General features: G+C 39.2%; 1 protein-coding gene across 2 annotated transcripts in view; it reads right to left on the bottom strand.

Annotated features, from left to right (window-relative positions):
• Positions 1 to 4147: 4147 nt before the first annotated feature.
• KCNN2 (potassium calcium-activated channel subfamily N member 2) overlaps positions 4148 to 20808 on the bottom strand; it is a 138403-nt gene continuing 121742 nt past the window's right edge. Inside the window, exons 7-9 of one of the 2 annotated variants that reach the window (XR_012715529.1) lie at positions 14853 to 14928; positions 10239 to 10308; positions 4844 to 4979 (exon numbers count right to left, since the gene is read on the bottom strand). Coding sequence is in view for 1 of the 2 variants with exons in the window: in XM_075272245.1 (XP_075128346.1) it covers positions 4692 to 4979; positions 10239 to 10308 (358 nt within the window). In the remaining variant the exon portion in view is untranslated. Of the gene's footprint in view, positions 4980 to 10238; positions 10309 to 14852; positions 14929 to 20808 lie in introns of both variants that reach the window. The other variant, XM_075272245.1, reaches the window with a different exon arrangement.

The raw sequence follows: 20808 nt of genomic DNA, 5'->3' as shown, positions 1-20808 counted from the left end.
TGTTGCACATGAATAATCTCCTATGAGCTCGGTTGGTTTGATTTATTTCTGTACCACACATAAAGCCAAAGTGCTGTACACGAAAAAAGATATTTTACAGAAACCATAAAATGTGGCAGTGTTTCAGATCACATAAATACAGACTATAAAAATAGATATTGTAACTTTCCATGGAGCAAAACTTAGCTCCTTTGTACCAAACAAAAATACCTATTTATCAGTTACAATAGCAAAGCAACATCAGCTCCGCCATGTACAGAGCAGAAATGGCCACAAACTGAGATTACTTTGTGTGATCTCGGCACAGTAGAGTCATTTATGAATAGGGAATAATGTGAAGGAACAGTAGGGTCGACACTTACTCCTTTTACATGACTTTTTATTCCTAATTTTTAGTAACTCTCAATATAACATTCATGGAAATGTCCACGCTGAGCAGAACATAACTATTGATGGCTGTCAGATATATTTATCACAGGTTAAGCAGCTTTTCTAAAAAAACAACATGTTTTCTTGATGAATTAAAGGGATTATTCAAGATTGTTAAAATTAAATGGGTAAGGGTGGGTGAGAATATAAAAAAAGGACTTACTGTATATACTCGAGTATAAGCCGACCCGAATATAAGCCGAGGCCCCTAATTTTACCACAAAAAAACTGGGAAAACTTATTGACTCGAGTATAAGCCTAGGGAGGAAATGCAGCAGCTACTGGAAAATTTCAAAAATTAAAATGGTCGGAGTTTTTGGGTGCAGTAGTTGCTGGGTGCTGGGGAAGGGGAGGGGGTGATTTGGTTGTCTGTCTGCCCCTTCCCTGAGCTTGAGGACTGTTTTTTCTTCCCCACCTTGGAATTCAGCCTGGCTGAATATAGGGTATCTGCAGTGCTCCTATTAACCCCTACCCAACGGAACAGGAGCACTGCAGATCCCCTATATTCAGTAGACCGGGCACTTTCAGATACAGGGATACCTAATGTTTATGTGTGTCACAGTCATTTTCTACTTTTGTATGTATTCTAGGGAAAGGAGGGATTTAGAACTTTTTTTTTTTTTTTTTTGCACTATTTTATGGGAGATTGTATACATTAATATTGTGGCTGGTCATAGACCCCCCCCCCCTAAGAAAAAAAAATACACATGTCAAAATACATGTGTAAAGTCAATAGGAGTCTTATTTTTACGTGTATTTTGATGTGTATTTTGACGTGTATTTTGATGTGTTTCTTTACACTTATAAAAAAATGTCATTGAAGTCAATGGGAGTCTTATTTTTACACGTGTATTTTTTTACACGTATATTTTGCCAAAATACACGCGCGTTTACTCCGTGTGAATGGGCCCTTACACTGAAAGCGCAGCCAATGCCTATTACACAGTACTTTAAATGCGATATGGATCTGTATCTGCATTATACTCCAATGCTAATACTCAAGGAACTAGTGTTGATATTAAAATAATACTCACAAAGCCTCCTGACATGTTTCGGTGCTACTTGTTGTCCTCGAAGGTAAAGGGCCTATTACATACACAGTGACACTTCAAGCCCATTTACTTGAACTGAGTTGTATTGCGGCACCATTCCCAGCAGGGTACAATAGTTTTATTGTGCAGAAAAACTCAATTAAGCGCCCTGCAGCGGACCCCTACCAGAGGTTCAGCGGTTTGCAAATTGAAATTTAGTTAACTTTTCTATATCTTTTTAATTTGAGAAAACACCATAGATAAGTTACGGGAGCTGGATTTAGAGCAAAACGTATTACTACTGATATATGACAAAAATAAATGTCAGTGATGTACGTTGCCAATAGAGACCTGCAGAGATAATAGTAGTCATAAAACTGTCTGGCACATTACTTATCCCTAAAAACAGTTGCATTGCTAAATTTCTTCATGCTAACACCACAGGGAATATTTGCATTTGTACATCTTATATCCTTCCTTTAATATACAGAATGGTACTTTTTAAAGGAAAGAACAGACTGTTATTAGTGTAGAAAGTAACCAAACTGAATAGATTTCTGGGAATAAATGAGTCCTAAGAATCTCATATTAATTATTACTTAGTGTACCCAAGGTACATGGCAAGCTAAATAATCCAACAGTAATTCCATTCACCATTATAATATTCGGTTTTATTACAATTCAATTAAGACTGAATTTGCTACTGAAAAAGGTGAATTAAAACAGGTTTACTGTCCTAGTCAATGGGGATGTAAATCAAGCCATTGTATAGCAGTTCAGTGTATTGATGTTTTCCCCAGACTCACGGTAAGACTGCAGCCAATGACATTGCTACTTTATTGTTAGAAGAATCGGACACTTTTGATTAGAACATGTAATTAAAGCCTCCCCCCCCCCGACATGATTTGTCACTACATGGTGCGGTAACATGGCTATAGTAAGGAGACACCATTCTAATGGAATCTTTAAAAAAATAAAATGTCAAGTTCCTGCAACCAATGAGTATACTTCTAATGAATACAGCTCCTTTTATGCCAGTGGTGAAAAGATACAACAGTTGTGAGAAGGTAACAGGTAGAGTTCTGGAATCACGCTATATCTGCCCCAGATTTTTCACTTATGTGTGGTCCAGGGCGGGTCTTGAGTAGCCCTCAGCCGGAGGTGTGGGTCATAGGCTCATTACTGGGCCAGAAAAGGCAGCAGTTCAGGGCAGGTCCAGGGAGTGAGAGGAGGCGACTGGGTCTGTCCTGTTACCCTGAGTCCGGTGAGACTTTATCATGCTTATGGATTTGTTCATGTGGCTGGCAGTAAGCCACACGTATAGTTAGTGTATGTATACTGTTTAGTTAGTTGCTCAGACAAGCAGGATTTTGTTTTGTTTTGTCAAGAATGTCCCTCCTCACACTGTATACACAGTTTATTACACTGCATGTGCCTGAGGACATAAAAGGTTCTCTTTAAAGAATTCAGGACCGGAGAGGAGTGAACGGGGAAACGGAGAAAGGTGAATATTAAGGTTTGTTTTTTTCTTTGATATGTACAGTGGGGGACACAAAACTGTGGAGGCAACCTGGGGGGGGGGGAATTAAACTGTGGGGGCAACTGGGAGGGAGAGCATGACACTATGGGGGAACCTGTGGGGTGGGGGGACATGATACTGTGGAGGCAACTAAAGGGCTGGGGGGACATGATACTGTTGGGGCAACCTTGGGTGAGGGCATGATACTGTGGGGGCAACTTGAGGGGGCCATGCCAGTGTGGGTGGATATAATACTGTGGAAGCAACCTGGGGTGAGGACATGATATGGGGGGGGGGAGGGGAGATTTGGGCATGACACTATGGGAGCAACCTGGGTTGAGGAAATTATACTGTGGGGGAAACCTGACGGGGGTATGTCAGTGTGGCGGGACATGATACTGTGGAGGCAACCTGGAGTGTGGACATGATACTGTGAAGGTAACCTGAGTCAGACATGTCAGTGTTGGGGGAGATGACACTATGGGGGCAACCTGAGGGGAGCATGACACGGTGGGGGTAACTTGGGTGGGGGAGACTTGAGGGAGGCAATCAGAGGGGTGGAGGGACATGAATTTATGTGGGCAACCTGGAAGGGGACATTAATCTGTGGAGGCAACCTGGAGGGGAATATTATAAGGGGCATATGTATACAGCCACTAGGGAGCCACTATATTGTATGAGAGCCACTAAGGGGAGTTATATTATGTGGGGAACAGTGAGGGAGCATTATAATTTGTGCAGGTCAGGTATTTCTGGGTGGTGGTGATGAGGGTGCCCACTTATGAAATCTTTGCACATGGCCCACCAATGAGTTAAAACGGCCCTGAATCTGTGTGCCATCTGTTCCGTTTTCTCTGACCCATATGGTCATTAGGGAGTCTTAGGGAGGCCAACCATTAATCCTGCACCCTTCCTACCTGATGACAGGAAAAGATAGGCAGAGAATAAAGGGGTATGGCGCCTTCTAAAATGCAATGCAAGTGGCTGTTCGTCTGCTATGAAAAATGGACATTAGCATCAACAGTATAAATAACAAGACCCAAAACAATACAAACCTATAATGGAAGGAAATGACCAGTATCATAGATATCAATTTTATTGCAAAAAGAAAAAGAAAATGAAACAGTTGAAAAACATAAACTTTTATTCAAGCCTGGATCAATCTACAACCAAGAACTATGCTATATATCTTAAGGCAAGGTCTAAAGGTAATATAATGTATTTATGCATTTATTATTTTATATTATTATATGGTTAAAAAAAAAATAACTAAGCCTTTGTGGCTATCATCCTACTTCTTTAAATTCATAAATAAATAATTTTATAAAAATCACATTGGTACATATCACTTGGTTATTTCAATAAACTTGCCTAATATAAGCAGAACCCATTGTATGAACAGAAGTGACCATACAATTATGTTCAGAAATTAATATTTTATTATACTATATAGTAATAAAGTTTGTTTGAAGTGCATGAATAAAAAGTTAGTGAAACAGAGAAATATATAGCAATGATAGGTGCATTCACTGTGCATCTGAAAGAAATAAAAGAGTTCTCACTCTATTTGGCCTAAAATATTATGTTCAGGTTTCTACGATTCTGACATCAGAACCCAGATAACACTGATTAGAACCATAGGGCTTTACAATAAAAGCTAAAATATTGACCATATGATGGCAAAAAAGTCTTTTTGGTTAACGTATTTCCTTCTAACTACTTTCTGATGAAGTTGGAGGTGCTGTGGATGAAGACCGTCGCCTTCTTGACACAGACCGCGACCGTTCCATGCTGTATGCAACATGCTTGTCATAACTCTGCAGCTGAGTCTCTACCAAGTCCCTTTGTTGTTGGCTGATTGCCTGACTAATCAGTCCGGGGAGGGCTTGGATGCTTCCAATTAATGTCTCTAGCTTTGTCTCTAAGACAACAATCCTCTTCTCAAAGTCTTCACTTCTTTCATTCAAATCGGAGATCATGTCATACATGATGTTTTGAGTCTAGGAGGAAAAAGAGGAAATTGACAGAAATCGCTTTATATTATGTCATTGTACTCAATCTCTGAAAGCCATTTTCTGATGACATACACAGAGGAATTTTAACACTTCCTAATATTTTATGTAGACAGAAGGACGGCAATAGAATAAAAATAAGCCTTCGTCAAGTTCTTTAAGGTATTACATCTTGGTCATGGTAGAGAGATAAATAGATAAAGGAAGATAGCTGGCTGGATAGATAGATAGATAGATAGATAGATAGATAGATAGATAGATAGATAGATAGATAGATTATAGATAGATAGATAGATAGATAGATAGATAGATAGATAGATAGATAGAAAATAGATGGATAGATATAAAATAGGTAAATCTGACATAAAAATCCTCAAAGAGATTTCCCAATTTGAATATACACTTTATAAAATATGAGATTAGTGAGATATGTGAGCCGGAATATATGGCAATTGCTAAGTGATGAAACACATTCTGAGTATGAGAGTCTGCACCTTAATGGTGTGTTCGCACGGAGTAATTTGCTGTGGATTTGGGGGCGGATTTTGTCTCCAAATCCGGAGCAGATTTCTCCTGGAATCAGCCTCCTATTGTTTTCAATGGAAAGCAGAGATCGTAGCAAGACAAGGAAAAAAAGAAGTGTCCTGCTCGATCTTGCTGTGGATTCTGTGGCTGATTCAGCTGCAGCTGCAGATTAGGCCCATTCATTTCTCTTCATTTTCCGACATGTGAACAGACCCTTAAAGGGGTTTTCCCACACGTTATCGGGAGCTTACTGCTTATATGCAAAATGGGGAAAGTTGAAAATACGACAGTCGCCCATTCTCCCAATCCATGCAGGTCTAAGTGGACGGACCTCCACTGATCTTCAAGTTAACCTGTGATTTATGGATAGGGTTAACTTATTTCATAGGAAAACCCTTTTAAGATAATGTCTGTAAAACACTGCAGAACATGTTGGCGGTATACAAGAAATACATAAATAATAAGCCTAGGACATCTATAACTTCCATAAGCATTGCTCTTCTATATCGTGTAGACAACATGAACTATAATATGGATCCAAACCGTATTTCATAAAATGTACGTAAAAGCAGCATTCTTTCCGGCTTGCATAGAAATCAGTAACGGCATCTTTATCAGGACAGGGCACGTACATGGCATTGCATGCCTGAGCTCATGTTCTAGCAGGTTCTTCATGTGACATGTACTGTATTCTCATCCCCAAATAATAAAACCACATGTACGTTATACAACCTGCTTTCTTTCTGTTGTTTCAGGTTTCTATGGCAACCATAATGTTATTCGAAGAAAACAATAGTATTTTTTGTATGTATGTGGGAGTGAATTCGCTTACTTTTCACATTTCTTATTATATTGGATTGACTGCAAAATTTATCCATTTTTCCCAATTTGCCAGGATACGAGCCACTGGGCTTGCACATGTAAGTGTACATTTACGTAGCTGGACATGATCGGCAACTATGGATTTACCTGCAACTGTTTAGAGATCAAATGATGTACGTATTCACACTTATTCCACAGCTAACAGCACAATACCAGTGTGTAGAGAATAGAGAGAATATTTCCACACCAGGAGTGTTTGACTCATTCAGTAGAATTAGCATAAACACAATGTAAATGGGAACATCCTGTAAAGAGGGCAGAACAATCAACCTACAGCCGTAAAGAGCCTAAATCCGCCGCACTGAATACAGGCAATCACCAGCGGCGACAGCTGCACAGCCGCAACGTTTATACGGGCAAAAAGTATATACCATGGAGTTGTGCCGATGCTTAAAGAGGACCTTTCACGTCCTCATGCGGTTTTATATACCGCTAGAAAGCTGACACGGCGCTGAATTCAGCGATTATATTTATGGGGACATCCCTTTAAACCCTTCATATGTGTATTAAGAAATAGCTTAAAACCGATGCTCTAATATATTGCATTACCACAATCTATTTTGCATTCTTTTTGCAATATTTTTCATACCATTCCAATTGTGGCAAATAACTTTTCTATGCATTGCAGTAAATGTATTTTCTCACACAATAACTTGTTAAATGCCAAGGTTATAGCGTTGAATCAGTAGCTGAGGAAAATGTATAACCTGTGAAATGGCATCAGCTAGAATAAATAGTTTTAGCCGAATAAATGTAATAAGAATTGGACCAATCTTCTTTTTCCATAATTATTATGTATATGGATACCTTTAGAAACAGAAGGGTTTTTTTTTTTGTTTTGTTTTTTTGGATAACCCAAAGGTGAACCCAGTTTCCTCCTCGCTAGGTGCTGTACTGGACTGGCTGTTTCTCCAAAAACATAATATATTTTGATTTGATAAGAGAAGTTTTATACTTTTATTGTTACTTCCCATTGCATTACTGAGAGTAGACAGTATTCTGCTATAAAGAGCTATAGCTCTCGCTAAGCACTTGAGGTCCAGCGCCTAGGGCGGTGAATGTCAGTAATATAAGAATTATTCATCTTTTTTTATGACACTACTAACATCTCTCATGAATGCATGCTTCTTCACTGAAGCCACAGTAATGTTAGGCTACGGTCCCATGTATCGAGAAGCGGCAGAAAAAAACGCGGTGGAAACCATCCCGCTTTCTCAGTGTTTTTCACAGAAAGTCTGCAGTGATTTTTGATGCAGTGTTGCACAAAACGCTGGGCCCCTGCTCATGCATTGACCTTTGCTTACTAGCATCAGCAAGCTCCATATTATTACTATTTAGATATAGAGACACTTTGTATAGAGCAATGTACCTGATTTTTAATACAGCCAAAGCAATATGTATGTGATGGTGGACCCATGCAAAGCTTATATTCCCCCTCCCTCTCCTGCAAGTACTGCAAAAGTTATACATACATATTCAATGAGTATATATTTACATTTGTGTGATGTGTGTGTGTGTATACACCAGTCTTAATCTATTCAGTCACTGGCTCCAGTATCTTAATGATCCAGGTGCACTCTGAATTCTACACCAGATTTCAGGTATAACTTATACTTATCAGTTAGGATAAATCATTGGGGTGAGATAAATTTGTGCTATTTTCGTATTGTGTTACTTCTTTTCATGGTTCTTCAATGCATATGTCACCCCGCTTGTTCATGGTTATTGGACAAGACTACTAATGGTTCCTAGGACAGAATATATAATATATGTGGAATGATATGTGGCCCTGCCGACATTTACATATCACTTTTACTATATTGTTGCACCTACTAAGTCAAGTCTCTTTGCATTATGGTCTCTAACAGGTCACCCTAGCCTTATTTAAGGGATAATCAGAATTGGACTCCTCTCTGCATACATTCAGTTTGTAGGAAGAAGGAGGTTCAGTGAAGTTCAATGTCATAGACACTTATACTCTTTTAGAGATTTGAAAGCCTAGGAAACTTAGCACATTTAAAAACTGCAGCCATGCGGCATCGGTGACCTGGTTATTACGGAAAGTGCAACAAATCTGTAATGGAGTATAGAAAGCACGCTGATCTAAGTGTCATTATGTAACTGGAGTTATGCCTTAATGCCCCCCTTTATACTTATCTTGTATGTCATTTTAGCACTGATGACATCACTATCCCATATCCTTATGCATTTAGAAAACAATGCATAAATATGTAACATTTTATTCTCATAAATAAGGACTTTATTTAATAAAAAAGACCTCTTTTCTGACTTTGCAACCAACTCTAGACAGGTAATATAGAGAGTGCAGCACATAGTTAGGAGAATATATACTACGCCATTATCTCATGTATATTTTTCAGCTGACAACTGCAGTAAAAAAGCCTTTATTACATATTTATGCAGAATCCCAGCTTTACCTACTTGTTAAATGCTTAATATTTAATAGATGCAATGACGCACACATACATAAATTCAGCAGGATAAATATTTTAGATATTGCCAACATAAAGTTGTAGTTATATCCCTATAAGGCGTGGTATCGATTTACTCCATAGCATTGATGTTGTAGGAGATTAGATGTCTGTGTTTTTTTTTTAAATGTTGATTGTGAGCCCCACATGGAGCTCACAATGTAAATTTTTCCCTATCAGTATGTCTTTGGAATATGGGATGGAAATCCATGCAAACACGGGGAGAATATACAAACTCCTTGCAGATGGTTTTTTGCCCTTGGCGGGATTTGAACACCAGGACTCCAGCGCTGCAAGACTGCAGTACTAACCACTGAGACACCATGTGGCCCCCTGTTGTTTTCTGTCAATGAGAATAAGGCTCCTCTCATCTATTCTGTAGGACTGTGGCCAATTTCTCATATTTTTACCAAGTTGGTGTCCAGCCCAGACATTTCTATTGAAGTACTGGCTTATAGAAATAGTGGGGATTCAGACCAGGAAGAATCAAATAACCAACCTCTTGGCCATCACATAAGCAATTGAAATATTGGTGAAAATAACCTAAAAGGTGGTCTACATAAATGTAACGGGAAAAGCTCCATGCTAACATGCCCCAGGAAGTGGTGATGGCGGATTCATTGAACAAGTCCAAAGAGGGCCTGGATGCCTTTCTTGAAGAGAACAATATTATGGGTTATGGACTCTAGATTTTAAGGACACGTTGATCCAGGGTTTCATATTGACTGCCAGATTGGAGTCGGAAAGGATTTTTTTCCCCTAAAATGGGGCAATTGGAATAAGCCTCATGGGTTTTTTTGCCTTCCTCTGAAACAACACTGTAGGGATTGTAGAGTTATAGGTTGGACTTAACGGACAGATGACTTCGTCCAAGCTCATCTACTATGTATGTAACTATGTATATCAGTTCTAGCAATGTATACCGCTACTAGCATACGTACATAGAGATGAATTCTTCCTCACCTGTTTTTTTGTTTTGAGTGGTGCAATATGAGTAGTTTTTTTTTGTTTTTGTTTTTTTTTAAAAACCTCTTATGGGTGTTGTTAGTTTTTTTTTTTTATTTCTAAGTAGGTCTTTTTGTACTAGTTTTCCTAGGATATCTTGAAAAAAGAAGACCAAGATTGACACATCTTTAAGTAGAAAAAATTCAACCCTGTTGTACTGAACATTGTAGCAGAAGGTCAACGCTAGCATGACATAGATCAGAACTAACCACAAAGTTGTTCATGAAAACCCTACAAAAATGTTTATTACAATCTCCATGGACTTTCATCTACATACCAAAAAAAGTTTTGAGTCCTGAATATGGCTCCACATTAGAAATGTCTACACATTATTTCTACTAACCTTTGCCAAATCCACCAAGGTGTTGGCTTGATCATTTAGTTTTCGTTGTTCCATTTTAACACTTCGTAACCTGAAAAAACATTATCAGTTATTCATCTCTGTCCATAGTTTGCTGAAGCTTAGAATGACATGCATCTTGCAGGAGGTCATCGTATATGAGAAATGTCTTGAGAAATCTGATTGATCAGTTTTGTTATGTTTCTGTAGAATGAAAAGCATGCTTCTTCCACACAGCAAAGCATAGTGCAAGAAAATGTGATGTCCTCATCTCCATTATTGCTTGGATTATCGAGTAAAAGAACAAACAACTCATTTATGATAGAGAAAAGCAGCAAGTATCATGACAAGCAGCTACAGGAAAAATACCATCAGATATCAGTCACTATATTATCTAATACACAAGCATATGCTCTTCCCTGTATCTGCATGTGCTGATACAAGTATAGCCCTTTTTAGTCTGAAATGGATTGGGTTAGAGGGTGTTTGATACCTTTTGATGAAAATACAGTGATAAGTGAGAATTGCCATTACATAAAAGCATCTTTAAATTGACCAGCAGCTAAAACCATATTCACAAGGTTCACCATTTCCAAGGGCACAATGGCTACAAAGACAATTTCTGACTTCCCCTTCCCCTATGTCACTGATGGAGAATGTGTTTTACATAATAATGTCAAGGAATGGAGGTCATATCCAAAGCAAACCTGTCGCACTGAAAATGCCATCCAACCTGCACTAGCAGGTGAGTAGATCGATATATCATTTAGTTAGATTAGATTCAGTAGAATTTGCCATTTATTTGTATGCTTCTATGCTCATTCCGGGAATAGTAGTCATGTGGGTGGTCCTACTCCATGTGATTGTGCATATAGGTATAGCTATCATTCACTAAGTAAGACCACCCACTGGACTCTTATGCCCAAACTGAGATTAGAGCTATATGAATAAATGTCAACTTCTACTGGAACTTTTCTAGCAAAATTATATATCAACGTGATCAGTCCCTCCTTCTCTATAACATGGTGCCTGTGGATTAAACTGCTTTTTCAGTACGTATGTCCTTCGTATGCCCTCATGATGAAACTATTCTAAATGTAACTGATACAGGAAAGAATTAAAGGAATTGTCCCACTGCAGACACTAATCTCCCATGCACATTGATCAAGAGAATGGGGACCCACAAGTGCCCAAAAGTGGGTCATGTGAATGGAGCGGTGGTATGCATCTATGTCCACCATGACATTCAATACTAGGGGCTATCAAAGATCATGGCCTGGTCATCTTTTAGAAGTGAAAAGAGCATTGTTCACACGTGCATGGACTGAGGATAAGTCTATACAATGGCAAAATAACTTTAATGTATCCTGGTTAAAGCTCTGCAAGGTATTCTAAGATTCTATGCCTTATCTTTCTAGTAAATAGTTCTGATTCATACATGGCCAGATCCCACGAGTTAAGGGACAGAATAAATGTATTAAAGCATCAAAGATGCTGAATGGCTGTATCACTGTGGTTGCTAATAAAGATTTTATTGTAGTTTTAAAATGGCTATTTGAATATATTTCACTGAAAAATACATATATTATATATGGACTAAGAGAGATACACTAAACACATATGACCAGGGGTGTTAGGTATGAGGTCACTGCATCCATGGTCAAATAAGTGACCACAATGCCTTCAATGTGAGCAACAACTATGAGTTATCTAGAAGGACTTAAGACTTGTATTTCTAAGGTGTCTGCAGTATTAAAGGAGTTTGCCCATGATAGCAATGTAAAGTGGATTGGTGGGAGACTGAATGCTGGGACCTTCATCAATCACAAGGATTGGCATGCCATATTTTCCCTCCTTTCTACTGAATTTCTCTGCTTTAGATATCTTCCGCAGTCCTGTGGGAATAAATGGAGCAGTGTATGTGTGAGCACTGCTGCACTGAAATATGTGGTCACTGTTTAGATGGGCCGCTGCCCCAGCCGTCAGACCTCCACCAATCTGCCACTCCTCCCTAATCTATGGATAGGGCATTAGTTTCTCTTGAGGGCTTACCCCAATATTTACAGTATTTAATTATAGAAGAGCTCTCAAGGTGTATTGTTTAGCCCCCCTCCTCCTTGTTCTTGATGTTTGAGGTCTCTTTGTTTGGATAAAACATCTAACACTCTGACCATACACATAACTGGCAAACAGACTCAATGATTCCCACTTACAAAAGGGTAACAATTAGAGATGAGCGAGTAGTATTTGATCGAGTAGGTATTCGATCGAATATTATGGTATTCGAAATACTCATACTCGATCGAGTACCACTCGCTATTCGAATGGCAAAGTTTGATGCAGAACCAGCATTGATTGGCCGAATGCTATACAGTCGGCCAATCAATGCTGGTTCTTCTCCTACCTTTAGAAGTCTTCTCCGTGCAGCTTCCCCGCGGCGTCTTCCGGCTCTTCATTCACTCTGCCAGGCATCGGGCCTGGGCAGAGCCGACTGCGCATGCCCGCACTACATTTTCTTATAGTGCGGGTATGTGCAGTCGGCTCTGCCCAGGCCCGATGCCTGGCAGAGTGAATTCAGAGCCGGAAGATGCAGCGGGGATGCTGCACGGAGAAGACTTCTCGGAGGATACAGCCCGACCCTCACTCGTGGACTTGGTAAGTGTAATTTGATCGAATGTTGCCTACCCCTGAAACGAGCATTTTCCCCCCATTAACTATAATAGGATTCGATATTCGATTCAAGTAGTCGAATATTGAGCAGCTACTCGAGACGAATATCGAACATTTTACTGTTCGCTCATCTCTAGTAACAATGTTTTGAACTTTTTTTTTTTTTTAATGTAGATTGTGAACCCCATATAGGGATCACAATGTACATTTTTCCCCCTATCAGTATGTCTTTATAGAATAGGAGGAAATCCACGCAAACAAGGGGAGAACATACAAACTCCTTGCAGATGTTGTTCCTGGTGGGATACAAACCCAGGACTCCAGCAGTACAAGGCTGCAGTGCTAACCACTGAGCCACCGTGTTGCCCCACAGTGTTTTGAACTTTTGACTTTCAGGCTCCATATATCACCATCCACTACAGCTTCCAATGTGAGACTACCATCATCTTACAGACAATCAACTTGGCTATCTCATATATAAATTTGACTATTAAGCTTATGATAATTTGTGCAGATTCTTGTCATGTAATTACATTGTTTGGGTTTCTTATTAATTTTTTGTATTTTGTAAATCCACCTTTGGCTTTCGACACTTCCTGAATCCTTCTGGGCTTGCTCTTGATCAGATTCAAGCATGTCTCAACCGAAATCTGATTCCAGGTCTCTCAAATTTATGTATGAGATTTTTAGGCGTAAATCAGAACAATGCAGTAACATTACTAATCATATGATAAATAGCTGCAAGTCAAATTTATGTATGAGATAGCCAAGATGATGGTAGTCTCACATGCGATCTGTATTAGATGGTGAGATTTGGAGCCTGAAAGTCAAAAGTTCTAAGCATTGTTACCCTTTTGCTCGTCAGTATACAGTATGTGCGAGCCATATGTGTGGGAGACCATTTTCTTATGCATTCCTAGGAGACAATGAACGTCAGTCTAATAGGAACGAATAGGGAAATAAGATTCTGGTTTGCACATAAGGTGCCGTATGAATTGGCAAGTCTCTTTGCAACTCGAGGCATGTGAGACAGCCAGAGACCGGAGGAGAGTACAAAAGGTGTAGAAGTAAACAAAATGTAATTGTTTTACCCACACAGTCAGATCTGTACTAACAAGAACAAATGAGGATAAAAGAAAACCTTGGAAGGTCTTATTTTATGAGGACCTGTCACCACTTCCACTAACTCTAGCTCTTTGCAATCTTCAGTAGGTGATACTCAATGATTCTGGTACAGTCAAGTTTTTTCTCTAACCCTCACCTTTTTTGAGCAATCATTTCTGTTAGTTTCAGCTTCCAGAATGGTAATTAGGCTCTCTACTGTCAGGTGGGTGGTTCCTGTCTGTCTGCTCCTGTCCAGGACAGCCCACTTGACACTAGAGAGACTAGCTAACATACTTGCTGCTACAACTCAGAATCACAAATGACTGCTCAGGAACCGTAAGGGCTTGATAAAACCCAACTGCAGTGGAATCAGCATAGCGGCACCCACTGAAGGATGCAAAGCGTTGGAGTTGGAGGAGATGGTGAAAATTCCCTTTTTAAACTACTAACCTGTCTCAGAGTCTTATCAGACTAAATACTCATATGTTATACATTGCATTCAAAATTTAGCTGCATTGGTCAAAATAAAAGAAACTATCCATCAGCAAAACGTCTTATGTCCCATCAGATCTGATTTTGTTTAAAGAAGATCTGCCAATATATGATATATAATGTTTTGTTATGAACAGGCTTTAAACAGTGATCACAAACCTAAAGTTTCTACAGAGTGTTTTATAGCTCGGACAATCCTAGACAATTGTATGAGTCTATCATAAAGCAACAAATAAGCCAACTGTGATCGTATTCATGTATATGCTCCATCTTGCCTCTAAATTATTAAAGGCCAGGGTTGTGGTACCCATAGTCTGAACGTCTTTATTTCATGGGCAGCGTGTGACTTACACAATTCCTCCAGTTTCCCCCGGCAATAAGAATACAGCAACATAGGATCCCACCAAAGCATTCTGCTTCATATCTCCTATAAAAACATAGGGGGATGAACTGTCAGGCCCTCCGGTTCTTCATTAAATTTACAACAATGTGTACAACCCTGGCAGAGCCACCGGCATAAAACTGGGGTTTCCAAAGGTTTTTAAAGAGCATACATTATATATTCACCAATGATGATATTATTAAGGGGAGCTGATCTTCTTGTGTTGCAATCTTTGAATAGCCTGAACTTAACAAAACATGGCCTGATACAGCAGACTGCTCCATTTTAGATGCATATCTCTGAATTGATAATAAGGTAATCTGAGACCCCTGTTATTGCTGTGTTATGGCTGGAAATTACAATGTGAACAGATACCTCTGCATAAAAAAAAATTGTCCTGTCCACAACTCTCTGAGGAACTGAGGAAAGCAAATACTATAATTCCTTCATAAATATCTTAAATTTTCAGTTCGCTAGCAGGTAGTTTAATGGAGTTCTGCACTAATCTAAGGTAGGATTAAGACGTACTAACACTTTCATTTCATATATATATATATATATATATATATATATATATATATATATATATATATATATTCATTCATTCTACTACTTATGTACAGGTGCTTCTTTTCAGTGGCAAAGCTGTGGGGTCTTCCCTTGGGAAGACACGAGCACAGTTACAGATTTTGTTATGCCTTTGCCCCTGCTTATGCTACACTCACATCTGTGTTAAGGAGTCTGTTGTTCTGGTCCATGGCAAAACCAGAACAGAAAAGCAATTGGTTTACTGACAGATCCATCTGTCCTAGGGAGTCTAACAGGCAATGCTTCATAGTTAAAGGTATGAATTTAACTAACCTCAAGAATGAAGAAAACTCTCTCTATAATGCTAGCTATATGCTGTCTCTATGAAAAGGAGAAGGCTCTTGCTCTACATCACATAGCAGGGCACTGGTTGGCAGGATGATAGATCTTAGACATAGCTCTCAGTTATTATTAGCAGTTAACTCTCTTCTGGAATTAAAGGGGTTTTCCAGCCTCAAATGCAGTTTTCATATTGATGACATATGCACAGGATAGGTTATCAATATGTTATCTGTGCAGGACTGACATTCAGACCCTGCACATATCAGCAGTTCCAGCAGCCTCCATGTGCTGGAAGCAGGTGCACGGACAGGGAGTGTATGCAGAATGCTCCTTTTCACGTAATGAGAGCAATAGGAACAGCCTGAACATTAACCCCATCCATTGCTGTCACTTCCAGTGCCTGAAGGCTGCCTAAACAGCTGATCCATGTGGGGACCGGATGTCTAACCCCCACAGATACTGTGTACAGGTCATCAGAATGAAAAACTGGTTAAGATTTATTAAGACCAGTGTATCATGTAACAATCTTAATACTCTGAGCACTGCACCAGAATTATTAAGAGGCTCTGGCATAAATAATTCTAGTGTATTACAAGACGTTCTGTGCACCAGAACTTAACTCTACACTGGCTAGTACAACATATGAAAAAATTCCCTCATTGTCTCTCTAATAGTTGGTTTTCTGCCTTCTGGAGAAGAGCTAAATTGTATAATCATATAAATCCATATGATCACACTTGAAAATCTTTCCTTTATACTATTCTACCTTTCATGAGCCATTCCTGGCTTTGACTAAAAGAAATGCATAAAAAAATCTATCGAAACCTCCCTGTGTAAACTGGACGAATAACAAGTGTATGCAGATAACCTTATTATCAATGAAGGGATAATAATTAACACTCTATGATCTCTATGATTTCTTAATTTCACTTATCACAGGTTTACGATCATGACTTCAGGTTAAAATTCCATGACAGCAATCAGATCAATAACTCATATGTGATTGACAGGGCAGCAGGCCATCTTCAGAAGCTGGCACCCTCTCAAGCATCAAAGATAATGATCTACAGAGAAATAATCACTTCTTGGCATGCAGTTGTAAAACAGTCTTCAAAAGTCTGAAACAGCAGCGGATACAACGTAACTTACTTCCGAGCTCTATTTTCATTTTGTTGGAAAAAATAAAAAACGAAAAAAAATAAACAATAAAATAAAAACAAGACAAACAAAGGGAAACCTGTTTAAAATAAACTGTAAGAAGGTATACATGTTAAGGGAAACTTAGAAACTGTACTTTTTTGGCTAAGTATACTTCTTTCTTATATTAACGTTTATTGAAGTGGTTTTCTGGAAGTACATAAATATTCCAGACGTTATCTAATTCCATAACTCTAGAGTCAGGACCATGAGCATGGATCTATGAAGCCATTACTCCAGGCAGGGTTCTGTTTGTATAGATAAGCTATTTAATACGGATGAAGTAATTACATCAACTAATGAAACAAATACCGTATTTTTCGGACTATAAGACGCACTGGACTATAAGACTTTAGACTATAAGGTTTTAGAGGAGGAAAATAGGGAAAAAAAATTTTGAAGCAAAAACTGGTAAAATATTTAATATATGGGAGTTGTAGTTTTGCAACAGCTGCAAGGCCACATTGACAGGTGACCCTGCAGCTGTACGGGGATGTATAGGGCGTTTTTTTTGCGGGGCCAGCTGTACTTTTTAGTTATACCATTTTGGGGGATATCTATTGCTTAGATCACCTTGTATTGAAAAAAAAACAGGAGGTGATTTAGAACTTTTATTTATTTCATACTTTTAAAGCTTTTTTTTTTTACTATTTTATTCCCCCCCGGGGGCTTGAACCTGCGGTCACTTGATCGCAAGTCCCATAGACGGCAATACAACTGTATTGCCGTCTATGGGACATTCTGCATATTAGTATTACGGCGGCTGGTCATAGAGACCAGCCGCAATACTAATATAGCCGTGACAGGCCGGGGAGCCTCATTAGGCTCCCGGCTGTCACCCGGACAGGTCGGCTCCTGCGATATCGCCGCGCAGGAGCCGGCCTGCAACTTTACAGGTACGGGGCCGGTGGGGACCGTCCTCGGGGGAGAAGGGGCCACCGATACTGACCCGGCATCTGCTGTACTAGAGAGGCGGATGCCGGGGAGGGATAGACACCGGGGCCTGAATTGCTACGATCCTCTGCCCTTCATGAAGCCAGCAGCGGGGGGACGGAGGAGCCCCTGCCGCTGCTGGCTTCATGCAGGGCAGAGGAGCGCAGCGATGTCTCAGGCCCCGGCACCTGTAATGGCGTCTATCACTTGCCGGCTTCCGCCTCTCTATTACAGCGGATGCCAGGCGCCACTTTCAGACTATAAGACGCACCCTTCTTTTCCCCAAAAATTTTGGGGAAAAAAAGTGCGTCTTATAGTCCGAAAAATACGGTACCCTATTCCTGGACCAAATTCTTAAAGAGATTCTTTAAAAATTCTTAAAAGCTACCTGTATGTATTTACTTACCTTTACTCTTGACTGAACATGCCCAGATATATTTATTATTCATTATTATGCTTACCGGTACTTGTATAGCGCCATCATATTCCGCAGCGCTTTACATATATTGTCAGTTGTGTCAAAAGAATAACAGCTTTTCAAAACAATATGATTTTGCAATATTATATCACAAATTGGTATCAGTGGTGGAATTGTGAATTTGCAGCCTGTAATAAAACTAAAATGTTTTCGCAGTATTATGTATTCGTGATCAGACTCCTTAGGATTTAAGTCCTCTATGGAGTGTAAAAATAAAAAGTTAAAAAAAAAAAAAAAAAGTTGTACATAATTTTACAAAAATAAAAAAATATAAAAGTTATGCCTGGTTCACATCTGTGTTTGGTAATCCATTTGGGGAGTCCGCATGGGGACCCCCCCCCCAATGCCCCCTCCCCAGATGCAGATCTGTCTGTCATGACAGTAGCTTTTCAAGACAATAATGTATTGTTTTATGATATTGCATCACAAAGTGATATGTTATGTATCCATCTCTGGCTTCCTAGTGGTTGTGATATGAAATGCTACATTTCACAAGTTTGCCAAGCACGTTAAATGGTTTATTGAGAAATTGGAGTCCTTATCTAAATTTGAGCTTTATTATGGGTAAACAGTCATAAATGTACTTCCAGAGAACCACTTTCAATAATTGATTATTGTACATACAGTAATAACCGATTTTCTATAAATCTTTCATTGTTTCAGTTGAAGTTACAAAGATACCATTAATTCATTTCACACATAGGGCAGAATAGAGACTCTAAGTCTCTGTTTACATCTGTGTTGTTCATTTCCAATTTTTTTTATTTGACATATGATGAACACCAATGGCGACTGAATTGCCTATATTGGATTCTGTCAGGTTTCCATCACAGTGTCCATCATTTTATTTTGTCTGCCCTTTTTGATGGGATCTGCAATAGATGCTCCTAAGTGAGTGTCCAACGCAGATGTGAACACAGCTTTATGAACCTAGATCGGCAAATGTATCATGTATCACATATACAGTAGAACTAGTTCAACAGATTTTTTTTTTTTGTTCAAGCAATTTGCAATGATACAGTATACCACTAGTCCTGAAATCTGATTATCATAGATCACATCTAAAGGAATTTCTAAGACATGGCCAAAATTATACCGAAAATAAACTGTAATGTTATGCATAATCTATAGAAGGCCTAAGGAAGTCTAGATGAATACAGAGAGACTGGGAGCCATATGCACAGCAGCATGAAACAATGTCCCTAAAACACTGGAATGGGATGTATCACAATCTCAATAAGAATATCATTTTATAGATGTAGATAACAAATACAGATAAAAAGATCTGTATAAAATACTGTATAATATTTATAGTTCTAAGCACTTACAAAGATTAAGTTATCCTTTTCTAATAACTAGAGTAGAGACCCTCTATGTCAAGCTGACAATACATATCAGGTAAAAAGCAGACACCGCCTGGCAAATGAGTTGTACGTTGGATTATTCAGATATATTATTTCCTGAAAAGTCTGCATTCCTGTCTACAGAGGGGTCATGCATGTAATAACCTTTCAGACAATTACTTTACAGTATAAAAATAAAAATCATGCACATGCGAATATCAAATAAGGTTGGCAGACAATGTCATACACATCCCATCGCAAGCAACTAATGGCCAAGAAAATCCAAGACCAACCAACTTTTCATCCGATATCTGTCAGGTGCTTACATGCAAGCATTGGCCACACCAGCTCTAGTATTACAGCAGGAGTAATGATCATTCTGTAGTTGTTATCCCTGAAAACAATCATCAGCCTATCAACAGGGGATCTGTCAAAATGAAATGTGTCAGTGACAATCCCATAAACTACTATTATCTGCTCATTGTGCACGAACACGTGATTGGGTATAAGCTGGATGGTTTAACCCTCAAAGATGTCCTTGCAATCCTTCCAATATGTGTATTTTAGTAAATAATTGTACCATCCATAAGATATCAATTCTGGAGTATTTTTTCTTAAAACCTTGCACATTTCCATTTTCTGCTATTCTTCCTAGAAATATATGAATAAAATGACAAATGGATATGACAGAGCTGTGAGTCTATAGGGTCAGACCATGTAAGGACACAACCCTTACTGGTAACACGCAGCTACTGATTTTATTCGTAAGAGGAATAACAGAGGAATCACGCAACATAGAATACTTCAGTGTATGGGTAAGTTCACATGGTTTTTTTTGGATCGGAACCTGAGGTGGAGGCCGCCTCAGGTTCCGATCCAAAAACCGGGTAGCCACGACTGAAAGCAGGTGAACTACACCGGCATCCAGCCGCGCACTCTGCTCCGGATTAGGCCTAATGAATGGGCCTAGTCAGGAGGAGGGAGTTTCTTCAGGCTGAATCGTGAGGCGACTCGGCCGGAAGAATGAGCACCTCGGTTCTTTTTTCCAGCTCTCAGAAAAAAGACCTGAGCGGCTCCAATTGATTTCAACGGGAGCCGTCTTTT

Source organism: Leptodactylus fuscus, chromosome 1, assembly GCF_031893055.1.
Source record: "Leptodactylus fuscus isolate aLepFus1 chromosome 1, aLepFus1.hap2, whole genome shotgun sequence".
Taxonomy (NCBI): Eukaryota; Metazoa; Chordata; class Amphibia; order Anura; family Leptodactylidae; genus Leptodactylus; species Leptodactylus fuscus.
The sequence above is the reverse complement of the archived record's forward strand: the minus strand, read 5'-3'. Positions and strand labels throughout refer to the sequence as shown.